This window comes from Cololabis saira, chromosome 7 (genome assembly GCF_033807715.1).
Source record: "Cololabis saira isolate AMF1-May2022 chromosome 7, fColSai1.1, whole genome shotgun sequence".
Taxonomy (NCBI): domain Eukaryota; kingdom Metazoa; phylum Chordata; class Actinopteri; order Beloniformes; family Belonidae; genus Cololabis; species Cololabis saira.
Window position 1 is genome coordinate 11,156,962 of NC_084593.1, and position 25,529 is coordinate 11,182,490.

A 25,529-nucleotide genomic window follows, 5' to 3' on the forward strand; every position below is an offset into this window, starting at 1 on the left:
AGAGGGTTGTGTGGACATCTGCTACATTTTATGCACACTGCATTTATTGTGCAAGTTTGATTTGATTTGATTTGTTTATTTGCACAACATAAAAAAACGGTACAAAAGTTTAAATGAACATAAAAAGCATGAAAATATGTGCAGGTGAGAAAGGAAGCCCTAAATGGGCTTATTCAAAGTTCTCACCAGGAAAAATACATTGTATTGAAATAATAGCAAGAACAAAAAAAAAAAAAAAAAAAAAAAAAAAAACAGCGTTCAAAAAAGATGGATATAAACAGACAATTTCTCGGTGTGCACGTGCAGAAGTGAGTTATCCACATTAAGTGGAAGCACTTCTAGACGCTTGGAAGTTAATAATCTTCAGTAACCTTAACCTGGCTTTTATTTTTACTCATCTCGCATGTAAGGCTACAGGACTGTTTCAGAAACTGTTGCATTCAACTATCTTCATCCTGCACAGTACCTTATGTTTGATGTTGATATCTTTTTATATAACTGTTGACAGTACATGAAAGCAGTTGCCAATGGACTATATAAATAAATGTATATATATATATATATATATATATATATATATATATATATATATATATATATATATATATATATATATATATATATATGTGAAAATAGGTAATGAAGTTGTGACTTTTGACTCATTTTCTTTCATTTTTTTATCTTTCATTTGATGTAGTGTTTGAGTTCCTTTCTCGCTCTCTATCATGTTCAATCCTCTGACTGAATGGGGCTAAGCTTGCAGGAATAATATTATTGTGTTGTTTTGAGTGATACAACCATGTGATGTTTCAAAGTAAGTAAATTAAATGTACATATAAAATATAAAAAATATAAAAAACTTTGTAATTCAAGAGGGATGTTTGAGAGATAATTCAAATGCAAAGAGAGTCCCATTAAAAACATCTGCAAGGCTAATTAACATATATTATATAACAAGACATCAGAGTGATAAAAATGAATGTTTGATCAAATGTTTGGGCTGTGATAGTGTTGTTCCGTCTTAAACACTCCTCGGCCAGATCCTGACTGATGGAGATGCATTAATGCTTTTGTAATTTGTAATCTTTCTGCTTGTCTGCATTATTTTAGAGGATTGACCTCAGCCTCTCAATGGGATTTAGTATTTGCTGTTATTTTGTAGCAGGTCGGCCTTCCAGAGTGGGACCCAGTGACTGCCTAAGAAAGTCTTGACAACCCTCTGTAGCCCTTTCATTTCTGCCACAGTGCAGCTGGAAAACTGGACAAAGAGGCAGTAAGTGGGATGGTCTCTGTGGCGGAGCGGTACAAAGACACCGCCAGTCTCTGGCTGGTGTTGTTATTCCTAAAGACTCTAAAGAAGTAGAGTCTCTGCTGTGGCTTCTCTACCAGTTGTGTCGTGTTCACGCCCCCGGTCAGGTGTTTTTCAATGCGGACTCCAAGAAAGTGGAAGCCTGTGAGCCTCTCCAAAAGTATACCCACTGATGACAGTGGGTTACATGTCTATTTTTACTTTGCTGAAATCAATGACTAACTCCTTTGGCTTTGTTGGATTCAGGAGCAGGTTGTTGTCTCTGCACCACGCTGACAGCCACTCCACCTTGTCACGGCAGGCAGACTCATCGCTGAGCACCACCGCTATGGTGTTATTTGACAAAAGTGTTGCAAGAGAAGATGGATGCAGTTATATGTAGAAGGTACAGGGAAGGGGGCTGAGCATACAGCTCTAGGGGGAGCCAGAGGCGCAGCTTGTGAACAGGCAAGGCAGGCAACTGCTTGGGGCCCCGAGTTGTTGGGGGGCCCATGAGGCCCAAAAAAAAAAAAAATTTTTTTTTTTTTTTTTTTTTTTAATTATTACTATAAACAAAGGTGTTTCCTGTCAGGGGTATTGAGGACTAAAAAAGTATTGAAGGCTGTTTTTACTCTACAGAAAATGTGGTAACCGCAATGACCACATCCTCCTCCTTAAACAAACATAGGGCATTTATCAGTAGCCAGTAGGAAACCTCCATTAAGGGCCCCCATGTCGTCATTCCCATGATCACGGATCACGGATCATCCACCTGTACGCAGTGTCAAAAAAAAAAAAACTACACACAGTGTCGTGTGCACAGAATTTAACATTCATTCTGGAAGTTTTAAATGGAGCCAATAAAGAAAAATGAAGAGGAGTAGTTATCCGTCCGGCAGTGAAAAGAGGAAGAAAAAAAGGAGGACAAAGACAGAAGAAAGCAAGACAGTGGTAAGTGGAACAGATAACTACCGTTAAACAGCAAAACTAGCGTCAGACCAGTGTTTATTGACGTTTTTGGTTTTGGTTTTTGGTTTTTGTTCTGTGTAGTGGAAACGCGCCTTTAATGTTAAGCTATGAAAGCTATGACGACTGCGTTTACATGCAGTCAATAACCCTTTTAAAACCCGAATATTCGGTCATTTAAACGCCAAACGGAATATCCCCATCAAACGGAACATGAATTTGTTTTCTATTTTACAGGATATAGTGAGTATATAGCGGTCTTGTTTGGTTTATTTGTTTTATTTGTTTGTTTCAAGTTTTTTCTCTTTTCATTAGTATTATTATATTAGATGATTTAATATAAAGCTATAGACAACTAGATCCTGTCCTACATACTCCGGTTCAGTAGTGGCGGTATGCAATCTGCCAAAAAACGCAAAGAAGAAGAATTTGTTTTCTGCGCATGTTCTGTTCACAAGGAATCCTGGTCTTTTGATTCCAGGAATTTCTTATAAACACGGAGAAACAAAGACCAGGAGGAGACTAATCAATTCATAAATGTAATGAAGGATATGAACATTTCTGCATTTGTAGACGGTAGAAAGTACAGGGATAGCGAGATTTAAAAGAAGGTGAGCGAAAAGTTGCGCGAAGCAGCATTTGTTTTGAATTTGGATACAGGAAGAAGAAGCGTAATTGCGTCATCACGTTCTCTGCGCGTCGCTGGTTTGATGGAGATATCCCAAATGATTAATTACCATGTAATTAATCATTGTTTACTGTGAACATTTGGAATAAAAAACAAAATTTCATAAAGTTTTCGTTGGTGTCAGTTTATTATAAAATAAAGGTGATGAACGCTGGTTTGAGGGGCCCCCTACAAATTTTTGCCTAGGGCCCCAACAGACCCTAGAATCGCCTCTGGGGGGAGCCATGCTGACGCTAAGAGCTGTGGAGATGTGGGAGCCTACTCTAACCCTCACAGGAAGACCAAACCCAGAAGAGTAGGCAATGATATGAACGGAGAGGGAATAAGTACATGAACTACTACTTCAGTGTGTGAAATTAAATAAAACATCTGGGTAAATAATGGACTTTCTTATCCATGGTTTGATTAGAAGCAGGTAGGCAAGAATTTGAAAAGTTATACTAAGCTTTTTTTCCCAAACTTTTTTTTAAATTTAATTAAATGGTATTAGCTTTAGAATTGCCTCAGGGTTTGTTTCAGGGGTTGGCAATTGTGTGTTTTACCAAAGGGTGTAAATCCACAATTTCTCTCTCTCTTTTTTTTAGCAGAATATCAGTACTGAGATTTGAGTTTGCATAAACTGTTAAAATAAAAGAGGAGATGAAATAAATTTGAACTTAGAACAAAATCAGAGGTTTTAGTTGCAGTGTTTGTTGTAAAAAATGCTAAGAACACTAAAATCGTTTAGATGTGTAACCAGTCGGTTTCCAACTTATATACAGTAGCTGCTTATTCCATAGACTCTTTCAACAATATTACTTTCACAGATAGATGATGTATTAAAGAAAGGAAACAAATTTGCTGCCTTTTAATACTTGACGATTTCAATGTGTTGAAACAGTGAAGATATTGTCATTCATAACCAAGTTTCTGCCACTGTCAGCTACACTCACCGGCCACTTTAATAGGTACACCTTGCTAGTACGGGGTTGGACCCCCTTTTGCCTTCAGAACTGTCTTAATCATTCCTGGCATAGATATATAGGTACTAATGGGACCAAAGTTTGCCAAGAAAATACCACACCACTACACCACCACTACCTGCCTGAACCGTTGGTACAAGGCAGGATGGATCCATGCTTTCATGTTGTTGACGCCAAATTCTGACCCCACCATCCGAATGTCGCAGCAGAAATGGAGACTCATCAGACCGGGCAACGTTTTTCCAATCGTCTGTTGTCAAGTTTTGGTGAACCTGTGTGAATTCACTGGATAGTTTCTCTTTTTCAGGTTGTGTGTGAAAATCTCAGTAGATCAGCAGTTTCTGAAATACTCAGACCAGCCCGTCTGGCACCAACAACCACGCCACGTTCAAAGTCACTTAAGTCACCTTTCTTCCCCGTTCTGATGCTGGTTTGAACTGCAGCAGATCGTCTGGACCATGTCTACACGCTTAAATGCATTGAGTTGCTGCCATGTGATTGGCTGATTAGAAAGGAACGAGCGTTGGACAGGTGTACCTAATAAAGTGGGCGGTGAGTGTAATAATTCAATACATGTAAAGACAGAGCTACAGAATAATGGGAAACACTATGGCTCCTAGATCGAGAATTTAATGTACCAAAACGTTATTAATGCTTGAATAAAACTAACCTTTTTTTCTGACACAGGGCTAACTTATTAACATTTGAGGCAATCTCAAGTGACTTATTTGAGGTCATTAGGTTCTCTTTTGCATCACTCCTTTTTCCGAAGAATTATTGACCATCATAAAGCAGGACAAGTGAAAATGGATTCATTTGGGAGGTTAATTATGCTGAAACTGCACATGGAAAAGCTTGTCTGGCATCAGTCAAACCATTTCCCTGATAAAGAAAAATGAGAGACTTGTTTTGTATTATTAGGGCCCGAGCACCTTCAGTGTGAAGGCCCTATTGTATCTGATCTGTAGGATTTTTCTTTCTTTCTTTCTTTCTTTCTTTCTTTCTTTCTTTCTTTCTTTCTTTCTTTCTTTCTTTCTTTCTTTCTTTCTTTCTTTCTTTCTTCTGACAAAAAGAGGGCCTTTTTGCCCCCCTAAACGTGCCCAAAAAGTCACCAAATTTTGCATGCAAGACCGGCCTGGTGAAAAATTTGATATTTAATAGTATGCATTAATGGACGTGGCCAAATGGCTCAACAGCGGCCCCTTGAAAACTTTGTGCCTCAAGCCCCACAATACGGTTTGACATACATGCACGAAAATCGGTACACACATTACTTTTCTCTTTCAAAAGTGTTACCGTGGCGATGCTAGACGCCAAAAAGCACGCCCCCCCCCCCTTCATCTGATTGGTCCATATTTGATAGTTCCCCAAAAGGCACCAAATTTGGCATGCATGCCAGGCCTCGTGATACATTTGATATTTAATGGTTTGCATTAATGGGCTTCGCAAAATGGCTCAACAGCGCCCCCCGGAAAACTTCGTGCCTCAAGCCCGACAATACGGTTTGACGTACATGCACGAAAATCGATACACACCTGTATCATGTCGCAACTTAAAGAAAAGTCTCTTGGCGTCATGGCCGAAACCGAACAGGATGTCGGCCATTTTGAATTAATCGTGTCATTTTGGCGAAATTTATGCCATTCCTTCGGCAGTTAATACGGCCCGAACCGTAACGTTCCCCCAAGTGTGTTATACATCAAAATGTGCGTCTCCATCCTGCGACAACACGCATTACTTTTCTCTTTCAAAAGCGTTACTGTGGCGACGCTAAACGCCAAAAAGCGTGCCTCCCCTTCATCTGATTGGTCCATATTTGATAGTTCTCCAAAAGTCACTAAAAGCTCTAAAATACTTTTTTCTGCCATAACTTTTGAAAGGTTTGACATAAAGAGTCGTGGGTGGTGTCATCGGACTCGGTATTGAGTCCTTGACCATAAATGGTGAAAATTAGCCCCGCCGCTTCTTGTGATTGGTTGTCCCTATTTCCTGCGATAACATTTGAATGTTTTGACATAGAGAGTCGTGGGTGGTGTCATCAGATTCTGTATGGAGTCCTTGACCTTCATTGGCCCTAATTAGCCCCGCCCCTTCTTCGTATTGGTTGTCCCTTTTTTCTGCTATAACTTTTGAATGGTTTGACATAGGAAGCCGTGGGTGGTTTCATTTCTGATATGCTTATGGGGGGCGGTGGCCGTGAGTGCGAGGGCCCGTTCATCGCTGCTTGCAGCTTTAATTTTCATTTTATTTCATTGTGGGTCATACTTTAAGTTTTTCTACTGACATTAAGCTAATATTTTGGGCCTTATAAGTATATTAATTAATTTCCTCTCCTAAACTTTTGTATTTACAACCGCTTCTATTTCATAGGAATAATCAGGTTTAGATTTGGATTAGGTTCAGAGATTAGTTAACATACATGGTTAGGGTAGAATTAATCTATAGCCCATGGCTAGGTTTGTGTGTTCATAAAGAATCTGCACATTTTACTGATACTGCAGCAGTTGAAACCAAGGATTTGTCAGTACTACATTTTGTGTTCAAAAGTATGCATCCCACATTTTCTGGTAAGAGCAGATCCTTTTTTTTTCAATGAATCTTTTTTTCTGGATTTATCACACTGCGTTGTTTTTAGATCTGCCGTTACTGAACATTTATCTATTAACTGAGCCTCACTGAATGATTTGCTTTTGAAACTTGGCCTGTTGGATTTCTTCAGGCTGTATCATGTTTTTGGGTCCTCCATCCATCGGTCCATCACAAGGTTCTGTAATACATTTCTACCAAAACCTAGAAAGTTTATACAAACAGGCCAATAAAGTATAAATCTCTGTCTATTCCACTGAGGACTAGATAGTTTAATTATTGTGTGATTGCAAATCTTCAACAGTGTCAGTGTCAGTGGAGCTATAGCCACAACATACTGTGAACTCTCTTATTACAAAATTATCAATACAATTGTCGAACAGTGCAAAATGTTGTAGTTTTGCAATCAAAGCTCAATGAATATATAATGGTGATGCTTTTCTGTCTTATTTCACTGCAGGGAAACAGTTTTGGTAGTTAAACCACACACTGTTTTGTAATTGATATACTGTAAATGTTCAGCGCTGATCATTTTGGCCACAAATGTTTATGAGGAAGAACAATGTGTGAACAAAATCACTGATTTGTTCTTATACTAGAATCCAGTTAGAGACCCATTTCACACATACATTTCACAAAGCTCTTTTTTTCCTCTCTCAATTACTTTCAGGAAAAAAATCTGAGGGCATGGGGAAGGTTAAAACCCAATTTAATTTAGCTCAGCAAATAAATGTTGCTTCCATGTGTTTGGCAGCCATGATAGCTGAAGTGGCAGAGACGAAAGAGCGATATCTGATGATTTTTAGTGTGCCAAAATGTAAAATAAGTTGAATACTATCAAAGACTAGACAGCACCATCTAAGGCAATTTAATAAAGTCTTCATAAGAAAGAAGTACAGTGCTGAGGATATGGCATCATAAGAAGAAAGTGTCACTATAATCGGAGAGTTGAGGACAGACAGCAGAGATTCACTGATAAGTTTGTTCATCTTTTATTAGTGTTATGAAATAAGTAACCCTTTTACCTTTAAACTGCAAAAGGTGCAGTCATATTGTCAGGCTAAATAGTGCAATATGTGCAATTCCAATTTCATAAAAGATTGGACACTGTAAAATGTAATGTAATGTAATTCATGCCCTGCTTGAGGGCATGAAAATCGCAGGCATCCAGTGTCGCTTCACGGCCTTGTCCCCATGGCACACAGAGATTTCTCCTGGTTCTCGGAAACTTTTGATGAAATTATGCAGTATACATGATGAAATATTAAAGACCTTTAGAAGAAATTAAAATTGATTGACACTATTATGAAACTCTTTAATAACTTATAAATATTTTCTTTTTGTATCATGTAACTGATCTGTTGCCAATTAATTTAATTATGTTAGTTGCAACTGTTATGTTATAGTAGCATCTACTTTTCCTGCCTTTTGTTGCTCACAATCCATCTATTTTCATTCTTCATTCTCTTTTCATTGCAACCTTTAATGAATATATTATAATATCTGGAGATAAATGTTCTATTGTGTCTAATTTATCGGTTTAGGATATTTTCAAATGATGGTATTTTGTTTTTATCTACATTTTACAGCAGATTTGTAGACTTGCAGTTGTATTTCTGAATATGAAAAGCAGTTTAAACTTTATGTGCATCCTTATCTCAGGTTTACTTCTTAGATTCAGTGAGCGATATGGAGGTGGCGGAGTCAGGGAGACAGCCGGAGAATTTATTTGAGAGCACAAAGGATGGATGCACAGCAGATGATGATACTGCAACAGAGGCTCCATTCATCAACTGCTCACCAGAAAAGCTCTTGGGAAATGTTAGTGTTTATAAGTCCCCTTACTATACTGTGAAAGCAAATTTCAACCTTTACAAAACTGTATCCGTAGTACAGTAGTATAATACAATAGTAAATGTTGTTTATTCTTTACAGGATCCAAATTCTCCAAAAACATAAGGAATACATGGAAAAAAATGTTCAGATGAATAAAAAAACAGGTCTGAATAAATGTATAACATTTCAGCTTTAACGTTGCATTACACTGACTGACAATATATATGTATATACATAAAAATGTAAAGCATTTCAAACCTGCACAAATGAGATATCATTGTGTTTAATTTAATGCTGTCATTTTGGATTTGCTTAAAAAACAATTCCAACATGGAAATTATGACCAGGAAGGCCTATGTATGATGCAACAAAATGCAACCGAGCAGACCTGCAACATACTCAGGAAGTTACTGACCAGATCTATCTTTGTACTACATATTTTCAGGATGGACTGAATAGAAACTACAGATTCAAGTTTTAACTCAAGAGCTGAACAAACACCTTCAAGCCTATTACATTAATTTCACTTCCCTCCTCAAATCCTCTCAGACTGTGTCTTCAACTTGTCAAACTCTTCTTCCAATTAGTTACTTGACCTTCTTCCGGTGAGATGGAAATCAATCCCATGAAAACATTTCAGAAGAAAAAACGAAATAAAACTGTGGAGGATCTTGTCTGGTGGAAACACATGTGTAACTCATTCAGTATCCTTCACCTGTGCAGTGGGAATCATCAGTGTATTGACAAGAGCTGAAAAATAATCAGACCGGCTTAATCAGTGGAGTGAATACAAAATACATTTTTATTCTAAGTGCCATCCTGTGCATGGGGGAAATCAATAACAGGGAAATCAGCTGTAACGAGACAACACCTTTATATAGCTTTCTTAGAAAATAAATGAACTAAACCTTTCTGCTGCTTTTTTGTTTTTAAGTTTGAGGAAATCCTGTCATTCTCCTTTTACAGTTGAAACATTGCATGTATATTATATCCAGCCAAGTCTCAAATTATTTCTGGTATTTTGTCTCAGATTTAAAATAGATGTGAGATGACTAAAAATATTTGTATAATGTTATTTCTATTCAGTCTCAGTCAATGATGCAGGTTATGCTTTTTAAAATTATTATTTTAATGGATGCTTTTGTTTCTTACCAGTATTTTCTTTTTCTATTTGAGTCATTCTTATCACATTATGTTTGAAAATGTTTTGATTAAAAATGTTTCCCAAATGAAGAAGCTAGTTTAGCCCAAACCCTCACTTTTTAAAACCCCTTTCAAGTTCCTCCTCTGCTTAAACGTAATCAGGCTTCAACTGTGGGAGATCAGAAATGTATTTCTAGCATTGATATTTAACAGTCGCAGAAGGAAATAAAAAAATTAGTTCTGAAAAAAAATGCTCGCTTTGATCTCTTCAACAAAGAAGTCTACTTTGCCTCCAGAGGACCTGCCTGTATCAGCAATCACAGCGACTGAGAAGAATCCAACAGAGAAGTAATATGAAAACAGCTCCTGTGCTTGTGCCAGTCCGCCTCCTAACTGTCTTAGCATGTCACTGGAAAAGAGTCTTTCTCACCATTTTAAAACAACCAACATTGACACTCTACTCAAAAAAGCATCTGATCTGAATGAGTTCTGGCCGGTGGCACCCATCTCCATGCTGATGAAATGCTTTGTGAAGCTGGATCTGCAGCACATCAGAGGTTACAACCCCGACAGTATGAAGCACGGTACGATAACCCACGGAGTGACAGAGGATGGCATCTTTATTGACCCCTCTCTTTCTTTAAAACCTACATCATTCAGAATCCTGTTTGTGGATTTTTCCTCATGTAATCTTCCTCATGAAAGGGATCAGCACAGTGAGTCCTCTGAGCTCAGGGACCACACACTGTAAATGGATATTAACTTCTTCAGAGACATGCCCAAGCCAGGCAGGCTCTTCAACCAGAGGTTAATATCACCCATCTGTGGAACATCGGACAATTCACAGATCACAAACTCTAAAGAGTCTGTGATGAGTCAAAAGAAGACAAAAGGTGAAAACCACTACTGCTACTGTTAAGTATGTAAAATGCTGAGGCCTGGGAAGAGATGCAGAGATATCGACTGCTGTATCTCCTAACTTTTGAGTTGTCTTCAGACCAAGAGGCAATTCATCCTCTACACTCCAACATGAAAATAGTTTTATTTTAGTGATTTCAGTTCTTATAAGTTACAGATGGTTTACATTAAATGAGCTATACAGAACACAGTAAACTGTAATGTATAGATATTATTACACAATGCCATATTTTGGAGTCAAACTGCATCCTTTATTCTGGCAAAATCAGTACACACTGGCAGTTTAGTATGAGGTTTTAAAAATACCATAAATCTTACTAAAATAAGATAACTAACTATGACTTAAGACTCAAAACTAACCAAAATCCTAACACAGAGTCATTTATTTCTGTTTTCAACATTTAGCTCTCTTGATTAATGCTAATTTGAACTGTCATTAATAACTATATTAGCAGGACAGATGTTGTTTAAGCCTCCTCAATATTTTAGTAATTTAGGTCAGAAGAGAGAGCTGCCTCTTCTGCCAGACACACGGTCAAAACCAGTCACAGTTGAATTTGCTCATATTAGGCCATCTTAAACAGAATATGGTCTCTTTATTAACTACTCAGTTAGTTTCTAAATTGCCACCGAATTATCCGTGTCGGGATCTTTCATTACAACTAGCTGAAGTCAGTGTTTGCTTCTGTTTCTGGCATTTATTCTGACTTGGGGTGTGCTTAGACTGTGCAATTCACTGTGTGTCAAAAACACAATTGACTCCAAAGCGCTATTTCTTGGCTTGTGTGAGTGCTTTAGATCTTCAAATAGGACAAAATTCCTGGTCACCTGCAAGGTTGGAACAGGTGCACTTAAGCACAATAGGGTTGTTCTTGTATAGGTTGGTGGTTGTATTGGCAAAGCATTCATGACATGGAGATGTGACAGGTTCTCAAGACAGCCACCTAACAACAAAGCAGTATAAAGTGAAAATGTAAGATCTCTTTATTTAATCAGAAAGACCCGAGCATGGCCCAGCATAAATGTCCAGTGACTACTACTACTAAGTACAATATTTACACTTCAGAATCAGAATCAGAATCAGACTTTAATGACAGGGTTTGAATACATCAAACAGAGAATTTGACTTCGGATAAAACCGTCGGCGACATAATTGTTATAATGCGCCTATTTTTCCAAGGATGACACTGGAATAGAGGAGGGAAAAAAGGCATCTTCACACTGTGTATAAATACGCAGTGTCAAGGTGCAAAAAACACCTCAGCACATAAAAGCAATATAACATCATCACGAAGACTTGCATGTGGGTATGGTGGGGAGGATTACTGGGGGGCGGGGGGGATCCTGGCATGGTGCATCCAAGTGAGCGCCGCGGCCTTCGTGGCGCTCGAACCTGGAGACTGTGTTAGGGGGGCTGATAAGAGGGGAGCCAGGGAAGGCGTTGAAATGAGAAAGGTGTGGTTATCAGCAAACGTGTGTGTGTGAGCGGTAAGTCTGTGAACTTTGCCCCAGAGCTACTCCTCAGCCATTGTCCTTGATGTTATCAGATGGCCCGGTACAGTTCTGATACAGGTCCACAGATGTCCTGGGAAGGGGAGGGCTAGTGGGGGCAGAGCATCTTGTTTTCATTTCTACCAGGGAGATTGTGACTGGAGCGGCCTGCCAAGCCGCTCTGCCAAGGTCAGATTATAGAATCAACAATTGTATTTAGGTCAGGCAGACTCCAGTAATTTTCCATCTGCCTTAAGTCTCTGGTTCATCAATGGCTACTCCAATCAGACGAATTTGTGGTCAAATCCCGCCAAGCCGAGCTTCCAACTTCTCCAAGGTCTTTTCCATCTTGCCAATGAGTTCAAAAACCGCAGCTAGCTTGCGATTTAGCTCCCCCAACGTTAGAGTTTGATGTTGGTCGCACAGCTTATCCCTTTAGCCACGTCCGGCAGCTCTGAGAGGGCCAGAACAGCGCTCGACGACTTACGAATTAGTCGATATGCCAGGAAACCGCCAGCTCCAAAAAGCAGAAATCCTGTTATCATTAATCCAATTATGTAGTCATCTTCAACATCCTCGACCGACAGAATGGACAGACACATGATCCTCCAGTGCTTCCAAGAGTCCCTCATGTATCCAGCAAAAAATGTCACGTTGGGGCAGGAAGGCTCCCTGGTCCCCTGACTTCTCGTCGCAAAGATTTGGTCAATTGTGTTGAGAGACCAGTCAACAGGTGGTATAATAACATATGCATTGTCTGTCTTATCTTTGAACTCATATGACAAGAAGCTGAATAACTGTACATGCAATCTCCCTCATGGTGCAATATAATTTCCACCCCCACCAAGCTATTAGCAAAAGCACAGACACAAAAGCAAGACGACTTGTGTGAGGATTACCATCTCCAGAAACAAAAGAGATAGCAGAATGTGTGTGATTATCTCAAACGCTCTCCAGGGCATGTAATGAAACTACCCCCAACCACCCCCAACATGCAACAATATCAGATCTTACTTATTTCTTTATTTTTATGTTTGTGATCATTCCAGCAATACATGTAATCTATTTTCACCCCTAAGGGAATGTGAATGTTTTACCATTATGAATGCAAAACTCTTGGAGACATATAGAAAAAGGAACTTAATGTAAAGCAGGAACGCACAAGATGTTCAGTGAAACAACCTCAACCTTTTGTACCTCAACGCAGTGATCTGTAGCACAGCAGTATTATTGATGGAGAGATTACATTAACATAAAGTAGTTCTTGGATTGTGAAAGCTTATAAAGAGTGACATTTAATCAGGACTTCAGAAATGTGATAATATTTCTAGAGACAAACCAAAGAAACAACTTGTGATTTTGATAGGTAAGTGGGTGCCTCTCATCAGCCAAAATGGCATTTGCCTTGTTTGCAGGAGTCGTCTTTGGCAAAATACAATGACATTTCAGAACATGATTGTAACTCACATAAAATAATTGATCCATATTGATAAAAAGATATTGATATAAAAGTTGTTTAGATCACAGTTCTTAACGCTGATTAGTTCTGCTCACATCCTTCTGGTTTCGAGGAGTGCAGAGATCGTCACGTCACTGGGTTCAATCCATTCAGAGATGGGTGAGCATGCTGATCATTTTTCATTGATAGTTTTGTCTCTATTTTGAACTTGTATTTTTGAACTGTACTATTCCAAATTCTGAAGATTTATTTTATGTTTACATGTCAATCAGAAGTTGATGTCAAAGTTGATAATAATGCATGATATATGACTTTAAAACACTTTGTTGGGTTATTTCGTGTTACCCTACAAAGAAATGAGAACCAGACACAATTCAAAGTTTTCAGCTTTTGCAAAAGGGGAGAGAGCTCAGAGCACTAAGGTGTCTCCGCTCAACTCCGAATCAGCTTTCCCCTTCAGCTTGAATTTATTCAGTACATGGGCGTATACTTTTTACACATCATGAGTACATTTTTACACAGGAGTTAGGCAAAAGTGCTGAGCTTGTTAATTCGCTTGTTATTCCAGACAAGAAAAGGTCATACACTTCCTTTTAGCTAAAATAGCTTCTTAGCTTTAGGTCAAACGCGGGTAAAGCAGAAGAACAGGATATCAACTGATTTCACAACAGACATGAGACACGGTCAAAATGTCCCTTGACTTCAGACTTTAAGGGTCAGCATTTAGTCTGTTTAAAGTGATTATACATGAATTTCTCCAACATCTCCCTCCTGTTTATCATTTTAACATACTAAATCCTTGTACAAATCAGTACATCATCACATGTTAGGACAGTTTCGATGATCACATCATAATCAAAGTATTGCTTAAACAACATCATCATATTCCTCTCTAACATCCTCATATTTATCTTCGGTTGGTTTCAACGCTTGATATTCATGTTGGAGCAGTTGGTACTGGACAAAAGTATTTGCCATAGTTTTTTTTTTTTTTTATCATGGATTTCACACAGGCAGAACACAGGTGGTGAATAAGCAGAATAGTATTAGTACACAGTATCGGTGCACTAATTTTCAGCAAAAGGTGCCACCAGGGGCCACTGGTTAACCATGATAGGGGATCCCAAGTGGACCCCCCTGAGTTCTCAGCATGTTGTCGACGCAGAAGGTCATCAAGGTGCTGCTGTATAGCTGTCATATTAGAGCTTCCGTCTGGGATCCAGGTACAACATGTTTCCCCAAAACATAACAGCTAGATTTTACATATCTGGTGGATATCCAGAGTGCTGCTAACCACCACGAAATGTCCTTGTGGTCATGGTGGTCGATGTCATGACTTCCTCGTTTTCGCCGAGCGGGCAGTGGTGCCATCGTAGCGAGCTGGGACAGGCCTAGGAGGCCCATCAGGATGAGTATTCTCATAGTTGCCACGTGGAGGGTAGACTACCTCTCACGGGAGCTGGTCTCAGGGATTATTCTGCCCTGTGGTTGAGAGACCAGCGTCCTGGGTCCACAGTTGACCTTACCTTGTGGCTGGTGAGTAGGTTTCAGGTGAGTTCTTCGGCGGACAAAGGTTTTGATACCGTCCGACTTCCAACCTACTCAAAGGTGGTCCTGCTGGGTGGTCCCTCCTAAACGTCTGGCTCAGGCACTCACTGTAGTTTGCAGTGGCTGAGGTGGATCCAGCTGGGTCGCTCGGCTATCTTCGCTGCAACTGGGGAACGCAGTAGATCATTCAGCAACCTTTTACTGCTGCCGGTGCTGTCGGTGTCCTGATCTGGAAAGCAAAAGGGCCCGTCCTGACGGAGTGATGACCTTTCACCACTGAACTCAGGATCTGGTCACCCATTTTCAGCAGTTCCTACTTGGGAGAGGGAGAAACAGCAGCCCACAAAAACTTTGAACATTCTCATGTACAGTTCGACTAATGGCCGTCATTCAGGCCATGGCTTTCCTGAGCCTTAACTTAACAGGCCTTTAGTTCACTCCAAGAACAGCTCCTACAAAAATGTTTAAATGGTATTTAGTATTTAATCCTCGTGATGTTTAATCTTCGTGATGTACCATACTCTTCCTCCTTCCTGTTTGAGCCATGGAAAAACTTCCCATGGGTCAACTTAGCCACCAGGGGGAACAGATTCCTCGGAAGCACCGGTGTGCTTCGCACCACACAGAGGCCTTCTGAAGTTACAGTAGCACCCTCATTTAGCCAAATGTCTGTCTCTCTTTGCAGAGCATTGTCTCGCATGTCAACAGGGGTAGGGGTCTCGCTGTCCGTCCTCCCACTCATTGTTGACCTCTGCATCCTGGCAAGTCACAGGTCTGACTTAATGATCCTCTAGGGTCAGTTTTCTATGTCCCCCAGATCGCTCAGAACCCCCCTCCCATCACCAGATTAGAAGGGGCAAAACCTGTTAAATTCCGTCTTCTATCTTAGTCAAAGACTACAGAATTTCCTTATTTCAAAATTTCCTTATTTCAACCCAAGTGGGTTATGGTTTTATTAAAGTAACAACACACGAGTCAATAACATAACGGTCCAATGAACAGTCCTGGCTGTCCATGCTCGGGTGCCTCACAGACAAAAACTGCCTGTGCAGCAACTCTCCTGCAACGTAAAACAACAGTCTTCAGTTAACTTATATATAAATAATAATTCACAGTCACAAAACGTCGGACTGAAGGAAGCATTCCATCAGATAATGCCTCATCAACTTGCTGTTGAGCTCTATTGTAGAACGTCCAAAAGGAATGCCAGAAAATTGTCAGAAAATTGTTTCCAGATTAATCATATAGTCTTCAGGAGATTCTTAATCTTCTGATTGCATGCTGCAATTCAAGTGTATGCTCCTCTACAGAGACACAATAATGTGATTATTTAATTTTAACTCCAAATCTAGCCAATTGCGAACTGGTTGGTATCCCGAAATGGATCTGCAAGACCATCAGCAGTTTTTACCATTTCATCTATTTATTTATTTATTTATTTTCTTAGCCTTCTTTTTCCTATTCCTGTTTACTCCTCTTTCTCATTCAAATTAATCAGAATGTATTTACAAAAGTCTTAAAAGAAATGAAACAAATTTTGGGATAAATTCCGATGCGTAAACTACACATAAACAAAAACTCACTAAACATTAAACACAAACTTCAGATCATCTATATGTGGGTTTGTGTGTCAGTGCATATGTGTAAATTATTTATCCTCAAACTACACTAACCAAACTCAATTGGTGCATTTCAAATTAACTCCCAAACTAAATGATAGCAGCACTGATCGCAAATGTACATTTTCTTTTTTTTTTTTTTTTTTTTAGTGTGAACAGGCTGGTGTGCGCTCAGAGTTCCTCTTTTTCTAAAGGGATTGCACAACGGGTGTCTATATTTATTTATTTTTTTTTTTTTCAAGAGGAGAGCGTCACCTCACTTCACCACTGAAAACCCCCTTTTGCGTCACTGTCTGGGCAATCCCGGGCCCAATGGCCGGGCTTCTTGCATTTAAAGCAAAGATCAGACTGGGTTTTGTGGCCAGGGGATTGTCCCTGTCCCTGTCCACGTCCGCGACCTCGACCGTGGCTTCTGCCATGCCCTCTACGGCCCCCACGGTGCTGTGAGTGATCTGCCCAGAAAACGTCTGACGAGTTCCCCTTTTTGTTCAACACGGCGGTTGCGTGTCTTTCGCATTGCATAATCTGCGCTACGCTGGCTGTGTCATGCTCAACATTATGTTTTGTCACCCACTCAGCAATTTGCCGGGACATGTTTCGAAGCAGACCGTTTTTGAGTTGTTGCTGGTATACGCCGTCATCTTGATTATAATACTCGATGCCGCTGTGAGTTCTAAACTCTTTTTCGTAGCGTACGCGGAAGTCATCTATTTCCTCGTCTGCCTTTTGGCGGACACCAGCCAGATGGCTGTAATTTGCCCTTTTTCTAAATTCTTGCCTTACTTGTGCTAAGACACCATCCAGCTGAGCTTTAAATTGTCCGAGTAATTGCCCGTCAGCGGGATATTTGAACACTTCTCCATTTTGGGCTCTGCCAGTGAAGTCTCCTCTCACGCGGCTCCAATGTCTCCCCAGAGAACACTGTAAGGCTTCGCCTACCTCACGGCCATTCAGCCTATAAGAATGAATGACCCCTAGCATTCCTTCTACCCATTCTTCAGTGTCCTCGGCAGCGGGGGGTATTCCTGCTACCGCACCTTTCGCTTCCTCTAGGGTCCATGGGCGAAACACATACATGAAGGGGTTGGCATTGGCCGGATCATCCCCTGGATTTGGATTAGCCACCTGAATTTGTGGAAAGGTGTCTAGGGCGTATGTGTCGGCGTTTGGAGGGTCTGGGAAAAGGTTTAATTTGAACGGATTACGGCTCCTGGTCGGGGTACGTTTTGGTTGGTTTGATGGGCTGCAAGGGCTGCAATCGCTATACCGGGGAGGCGGTTGTATTTCATTTCGATCTCTAAGCTCATATCCGCCTATCATACCCCCTGCGGCTTTCAGCATACTCTGGGGATATAGTTCCTCTTTCACCTTTGGTGCGGGAGCGGGAGGGGCCGGCGCTGCAGCCGCCGCACCGCCTCCGGTCGCCGCCTGTCCTGCCCTGCTCTGTTGTCCCCCTTGGGTCTCATCGTCTTCAGGACGCACAAACATAGCCCCTGCTTTACCTGATTTCCTATTTTCTTTTGACCTTTGCACTTGCACTGTCCTATTTTCTGCCTCGCATAACCATCGTCTTGCACACTGCAATTCCCTCCCTTTTTGGACTTTCTTTCTTCCAGACTTGGAGGCTACACTACCTTCCAACCGGACAACCACTTCTCTCCAGGCATCTACACGTAACCTGCCTTCAACCTTATTTTTCCTCCTCCATTTAAGTAACCATTTCACGTTCTCTGGATTTTTTTTGGAACATAAACTTTGCATCTCCTTCTAAGCGCCCCCCGTCGGGGGTCCTACTCATGCACGTGCCCATGTCGCCTATGTGGCAGTCTGCGTTGTGTTATTGTATTAAAAAAAATTACAAATCCAACGTGAAATGACTTACTTCAACAGACCATTGACAACAATGCTGCCGCTTCAGTCATTTACTATTGGCATTCACTCGTCATTCACACTTCACAATAGTCTATCCCTGATAACTATTGTTGGCTAGCCTGATCCTTCCTGCCCCAGGCAGTTTTCCTTCCTGCCCCAGGCAGTTTTCTTATACGTATTTTCTTTCCTGCCCCAGGCAAAGGAAATTCTCTGGTTAACCCTGTTTCCTGCCCCTGGCAAAGGAAATTCCACTTACTTCTCAATTGTGCCGGTTCTCGATGTGTCGGATCCCGTCAATCCAGGGCTGACGAAGAGAGTAGACCTATGACGCCGGCCCGCTGAGGAAGTTACCACCCGGGTCTTTCTGTCAGGTCTCAGACCCTGACCGTGCACGGTTTTCGGCGCGTCGTCCTCTCTCCGTCAGCCGTGGGTATGTGGGAAGCGGGTCACAAGGCACCAAGATGTTGGGTTATTTCGTGTTACCCTACAAAGAAATGAGAACCAGACACAATTCAAAGTTTTCAGCTTTTGCAAAAGGGGAGAGAGCTCAGAGCACTAAGGTGTCTCCGCTCAACTCCGAATCAGCTTTCCCCTTCAGCTTGAATTTATTCAGTACATGGGCGTATACTTTTTACACATCATGAGTACATTTTTACACAGGAGTTAGGCAAAAGTGCTGAGCTTGTTAATTCGCTTGTTATTCCAGACAAGAAAAGGTCATACACTTCCTTTTAGCTAAAATAGCTTCTTAGCTTTAGGTCAAACGCGGGTAAAGCAGAAGAACAGGATATCAACTGATTTCACAACAGACATGAGACACGGTCAAAATGTCCCTTGACTTCAGACTTTAAGGGTCAGCATTTAGTCTGTTTAAAGTGATTATACATGAATTTCTCCAACACACTTGTTCAGCACTCTGTGGAGAATTAGTTATTCATAGGAATTTCTTTGAACTTGTCTTACAGGTCACCCCTACGATTAAGTCAGACAAAGAAACTAACGAAAATGAGTTTGCAAAGAGTGGACTAGCAGCAGTTCAGTACAAGCACTTGATCCAGTTTTGTCAAAGAGGGGAACCATATGAAGCAGAAAGAGGTATCAATTGACCTGGAATGATACACAAGGTTAGGTCTGAAGGGGATTTATCTTGAAACTTGCAAGTGTCTGAACTGCAGAGCTGCAACACAAATGCAGGGAATGAGCAAATCAAGCATTAAAAAAAATATCCAAAGTATAGAGTGCTAGACTAGTAAACCAACACCAAAACTAAATTAAAGCTGCAAGCAGCGATGAACGGGTCCTCGCACGTGCAATTTTCACCAATAAAAGTCAAGGACTCAAAACTAAGTCCGATGACACCACCCATGACTCTTTATGTCAAACCATTCAAAAGTTATGGCAGAAAATAGCGACTACAAATATTGACCAATCAGATGAAGGGGCAGGGATAATTTGCACCAATTATGTTCAAGGACTCAAAACCGAGTCCGATGACACCACCCACGACTCTTTATGTCAAACCATTCAAAGGTTATGGCAGAAAGTAGGAACTATCAAATATGGACCAATCAGATGAAGCGCGGGCGCGCTTTTTGCCGTCTATCGTCGCCACGGTAACGCTTTTGACTGAGAAAAGTAAGGCCCATCGGAGCAGGATGGAGACGCACATTTTGATGTATAGCACACCAGGGTGCACTTTACGGTTCGGGCGAAGAAGTGGCCGAAGCAATGGCATAAATTGTGCCAAAATTACACGATTAATTGAAAATGGCCAACTTCCTGTTTGGTTTCAGCCATGGAGCCAAGAGACTTTTCTTTAAGTTGCGACATGATACAGGTGTGTACCAATTTTCGTGCATGTACATCAAACCGTATTGTGGGGCTCGAGGCACAAAGTTTTCTAGGGGGCGCTGTTGAGCCATTAAGCCACGCCCATTAATGCAAACCATTAAATATCACATTTTTCGCCAGGCCTGGCTTGCGTGCAAAATTTGGTGACTTTTGGGGCATGTTTAGGGGGGCAAAAAGGCCCTCATTTTGTCGGAAAAATTAAAACGAGAAAAAAAAAAGATAAATTCTTACAGATACAATAGGGCCTTCGCACTGTCAGTGCTCAGGCCCTAACTAGATACGTTATCATAATTACACAGACGGCTCAGAACTTTACATTACAATGTCACCAAGTGACGATGAGCACATACAACTATTGAGTAGATGCATAGAACAATCTATGAGTGGATATGCCATCATTTTCTTTGGCTGAACAAAAAGAAAACTGAAATAGTTGTCAAAAGAAGAGCAGTTCAGAGTCAGCACACAGCTTCAGCTATGACAGCTGCAGACCACTGATTAGGTCTGAAATCTCATGGTTTCTTACTTTTTATGTTTTTATTATGTAAAGCACCTTGAATTGCTTTGTTGCTGAAATGTGCTATACAAATAAACTTGCCTTTCCTTGCCTATTATTACATTATTTCAGGACTACCAAAACAGTCTTTGTTAATGCTTTTGAATCTGTTGGAGCTAATGCAAATGTTAGTGCATTGCACTTTGAGACACTTATTTTAATCCTGCAGACTACATTTATAGTCTATGGGTTACATGTAGCTCTAATAAGCTATATTTGAATTGTATATGTACATCCGCCCCAGGCATGAAAAGTGGAAATGAACTTGTATGCGTACTGAAGTGCCAATTAAGGAGAAACTGTTGACTTCTCATATTATGAGTGATCTGTTTTACTTTATTTTCATCTTTGGTTCAAATTGTGTGTAGGATGGAGTGTGTTTATATATGGTTTAATGAACCAAGATGCACTATAGGGTGGACTTTTTTAATTGGGTGAGATTAAATTCGTAGACCTTGTCAAACACTGGCGTGGAGTCCACTGTCACTGTCTAATTACATCCTCCGTAAATCCTCTCTGGGTATTAGCGATGACCAAAATTAATCTTTATATATACAATACATCTGTTGCATGTGGTAGTTATCAAGTTTGTGAACATGCTCACTTGAGTGATCCTTTTCCTTACATTATTTGTATTTAGTCTCTGCATTTAAAAAGACACATTTCCAAAAAGACAATACCAACTGTAAATCATTGATTCTTGTTCAATAATGCATTGAAAGATACAGTAATTACATATTTCAACCAACTAGATTGATGGGGCTTTATGTATTAAAATAAGAGCGTGCTTTGCAACCTCATATGGTTAGAGGTTGCCTTTAAAAAAAAATATTTATTACTTTTTAAATCTTAAATGCTGTACATTGAGATAAAATCAACTTTAAATGGTTGTAAATCTTCCAAAACACCACCATTTTGCAAATAAAATGGAAAATAAAAAGTAAATCAGCTGAAAATTAAATATTATGGCAATCTGCTCTACTGCAGAGTGTAAAATTGACAATTCACATTGATTTATATGTGTTTAACCTTGAATTGTGCTTGTTGGAGTACTTTCTTCACTCTGCTGAGATTTGCCTGTGCGGTGTATTGGATCAATAACCCAGTAATGGAAAGTTGGAACGCAACTTTGATTGAAAAGGAAAAAGTGTAGAATGGAATTAACTAAATTCCATTCAAATCACATATATACAAGAGGCTTTTGAATTTCACAAGGATGATGTAATATTCAAACACCTTTTCTGTTATTCTGTCAAGACCTTATTACATAATTTGTCTGAACATGGAAGAATCGACCAAAGGCAGACATAATATTGCAATTTTAGCATTTGTTACAGTAACATATGGATTCTCTTAAGAAAATAGTACTTTCATTAGTTATCTCTAATGAAAATGAACAATGTGATACATTGTGATCAATACAAATCCATTGATCATTATTAGTCATGATTGTTACTAACATTTAAGTTCTGTAAATGTAAATGTAATATATGTGGCAACTACAAAGTGAGACACATTATAAATGTATTAAATCGGCACCTTTCTTGCTATTTGCAAACAAAAAAAACACTGACCTTACTGCAGTTGGTTACATAAAATGGGTTGATCTGAACACCAGACAAGTTTAAACACATTTGCAAACTACTGAAGAGGAAGCTATCAACTCCTCAGTTTCTTGAGCATATCAATTTCATGGAGAGGGACGTTATCCTAATTAGATCATTCAAATGACTTCCTCTTTGTGATTCAACAAACCAATGAACCAGTCTCCTCTTCAAATGCACATATTTATTTTTACTGTTTCTTTTTACATTTCTCTAAAATCTTCTTACCGGACAACTTGCCAAATTATGCCTAAGTGGGCTTATGCCATAACTTTTTTAATTTGACGTCAAGGCACAGCAAAGTACTGCATCTCAATATTAACTTCAAAATGAAATTAGTTTAGTTAGAAGTTAGTTTGAAGGCCAGTTTCTTACACTCACCGGCCACTTTATTAGGTACACCTTGCTAGTACCGGGTTGGACCCCCTTTTTCCTTCAGAACTGTCTTAACCCTTCATGGCATAGATTCCACAAGGAACTGGAAACATTCCTCAGAGAGTTTGCTCCATATTGATATGATATCATCACGCTTTTGCTTCAGATTTGTTGTCTGCCACCACATCCCAAAGCTGCTCCAGTGGATGGAGATCTGGTGACTGTGGAGCCCATTTGAGTACAGTGAACTCATTGTCATGTTCAAGAAACCAGTCTGAGATTTCATGTTGTTGACGCCAAATTCTGACCTTACCATTCGAATGTTGCAGCAGAAATCGAGACTCATCAGACCAGGCAACGTTTTTCCAATCTTCTGCTGTCTAATTTTGAACCTGTGTGAATTGTAGCCTCAGTTTCCTGTTCTTCGCTGACAGGATGTGTAGCCGGTGTGGTCTTCTGCTGCTGCAGCCCATCCGCCTCAAGGTTCGACGTGTTGTGCATTCAGAAATGCTCTTCTGCGTACGTCGGTTGTACCGACTCAAAACAAAAAAGTGTATATATGTAACCGGTGGGATCTTTAGTGGTGTGCGTTGTGTTTTAAACAGACGGGACTCAGACCAGCAGGACTCTTTTGGAGGCGATCTCCATTTATTTCCTGACAAACGGAAATAAAATAAAGTTTCCTCCAGTCAACATATGCAGCGAGTTGAGCCCCTCTCCCATTGACATCAGTAACAAAAAGGCACATTAAAACAGAAACGTACCTGACAAACAGAAATAAAATAAAGTTTCCTCCAGTCAACATATGCAGCGAGTTGAGCCCCTACACAGATAATAACAAGGAAATTAACATGCTATACAGGAAACCCAAACCGTGGTCTATCAGAGACTTTACATGACTCACCTCTCCCATTGACATCAGTAACAAAAGGGGAGAGGTAAAGGCGGGAAAAATCATTTATACAGGTGTGTGTGTGTGTGTGTGTGTGTGTGGGGGGGGGGGTCACAGAAATGTCCGGAAAATTGACTCTGTTACACTCACCCCCCTAGAATCACACAAAATTCTGGGTCATAACACAATCCACACCCACAAATACACTGGCCATGAAGAAAACAAACACACAATAAAGCAGAATGAACCAGCTTAATAAGCTACCCACCTAAGGGATAAGAGAATCGGAGACTTGCTCGGCGCCAAGCAAGAACACACAATACTCCACAGACAAAGTGAGGTGCCCTATACACCACACACAAAGGCCAAATAATGTGGATGGGTGGAAAAAAATAAAAAATAAAAATGTGCTTCACACAGCAGCAAGGAACCACCAAAACAAAAAGAGAGGCCAAAGATCACTCCCTAAAGAACCAAACAAACAAAAACAGTGTGGTACTCCGGCTCACACATGAATAACAGGTCCCGAACTAGGTTCAACCCCCAGAATAGACTCAAGTTGTGCCATGGACTCAATCAGACGACACACTGGTCTAATGATTCTGCCAAACCGTGAGGTAAGTCGGCTATCAACATCTGATACCTGAGGTGGGTCGGGATGGTCAAATGTTGGTAGGGGGACAGGGAGAGCTGTCGGGGGATCAGCAGCAATGACAGGGCCATGAGGATCAGAAGAGGCCACCACAGGAGACGGTGGAGATGGCATACTGTCCGAGCCAGGGGGCTCATCAATGGACGACTGCTCGTGGACCCATGAGGCGGTACGGCCATCATCCCAGTCAACGCTCGAGAGGGAATCAGCAAGGGATGGCTCAACCGTTGCAGCTGCAGTCCCCAATCCAGACATCTCAGTCTCATGCCTATCGGATGTAGCAGGAGCATTAACCACACCAGAGGCAGGCGTGGACACAGGAGCAGCTTCACCATCATCATCATCCAAAGCTTCATCCAAGGGCAGGAAGTTGACCTGGAGCAGCAAGTTCCGGTGAACAACACGTTCATTTCCTTCCTGATCCCTGATACGGTAGATATGTAGGGCAGGTTTTGAAGCCACCACAGTGTAGACAACAGGCGCCCACTTGTCAGAAAGTTTGCACTTCCCTTTTACGCCCTTATTCGCCAGCAGCACCTGGTCGCCGAGAGACAGAGGCTGACCCCTGGCCCGTTTGTTGTACTGGGCACTCTGATGTTCCTGTTCAGCTGCACAATTCTCCTGAGCCAGTGCCATAGCACAGTGCAGGTCTTCCAAAAGTGATTTCACGTAGGCATCATAGTCACACACAGTCACATCATGGAGAACATTTTTGAAGAGAAGGTTGACTGGCAGCCAGTAACAAAAGGGGAGAGGTAAAGGTGGGAAAAATCATTTTTACAGGTGGGGGGGGGGGATTTTGGTGATTATAAAATATAAAATAAATGCACATACACAAGTGGAAAATTGACTCTGTTACATAAAAAAAACTCTGTTATATATATATATATATATATATATATATATATGCGCATATATATATATATATATATATATATATATATATATATATATATATATATATATATATATATATATATATATATATATATCCTTATATATATATATATATATATATATATATATATATATATATATATATATATATATATATCCTTATATATATATATATATATATATATATATATATAACAGAGTCAATTTTCCACTTGTGTATGTGCATTTTATAATCACCAAAATCCCCCGGAGGAGTATATATATATATATATATATCCATCCATCCATTATCTATACCCGCTTTATCCTTTGCAGGGTCACGGGGG

At 40.3% G+C, this 25,529-nt stretch overlaps 1 protein-coding gene across 1 annotated transcript in view; it reads right to left on the reverse strand.

Annotated features, from left to right (window-relative positions):
• The window catches only part of rxfp1 (relaxin family peptide receptor 1), a 180,392-nt gene extending 155,450 nt beyond the window's left edge, over window positions 1–24,942 (reverse strand). The window contains exons 1-5 of the mRNA XM_061726495.1: window positions 24,298–24,942; window positions 17,075–17,227; window positions 16,770–16,956; window positions 14,994–15,114; window positions 14,792–14,895 (exon numbers count right to left, since the gene is read on the reverse strand). Coding sequence (XP_061582479.1) covers window positions 14,792–14,895; window positions 14,994–15,114; window positions 16,770–16,956; window positions 17,075–17,227; window positions 24,298–24,942 — 1,210 coding nt within the window. The remainder of the gene's footprint in view (window positions 1–14,791; window positions 14,896–14,993; window positions 15,115–16,769; window positions 16,957–17,074; window positions 17,228–24,297) is intronic.
• Between the last annotated feature and the right edge of the window lie 587 nt (window positions 24,943–25,529).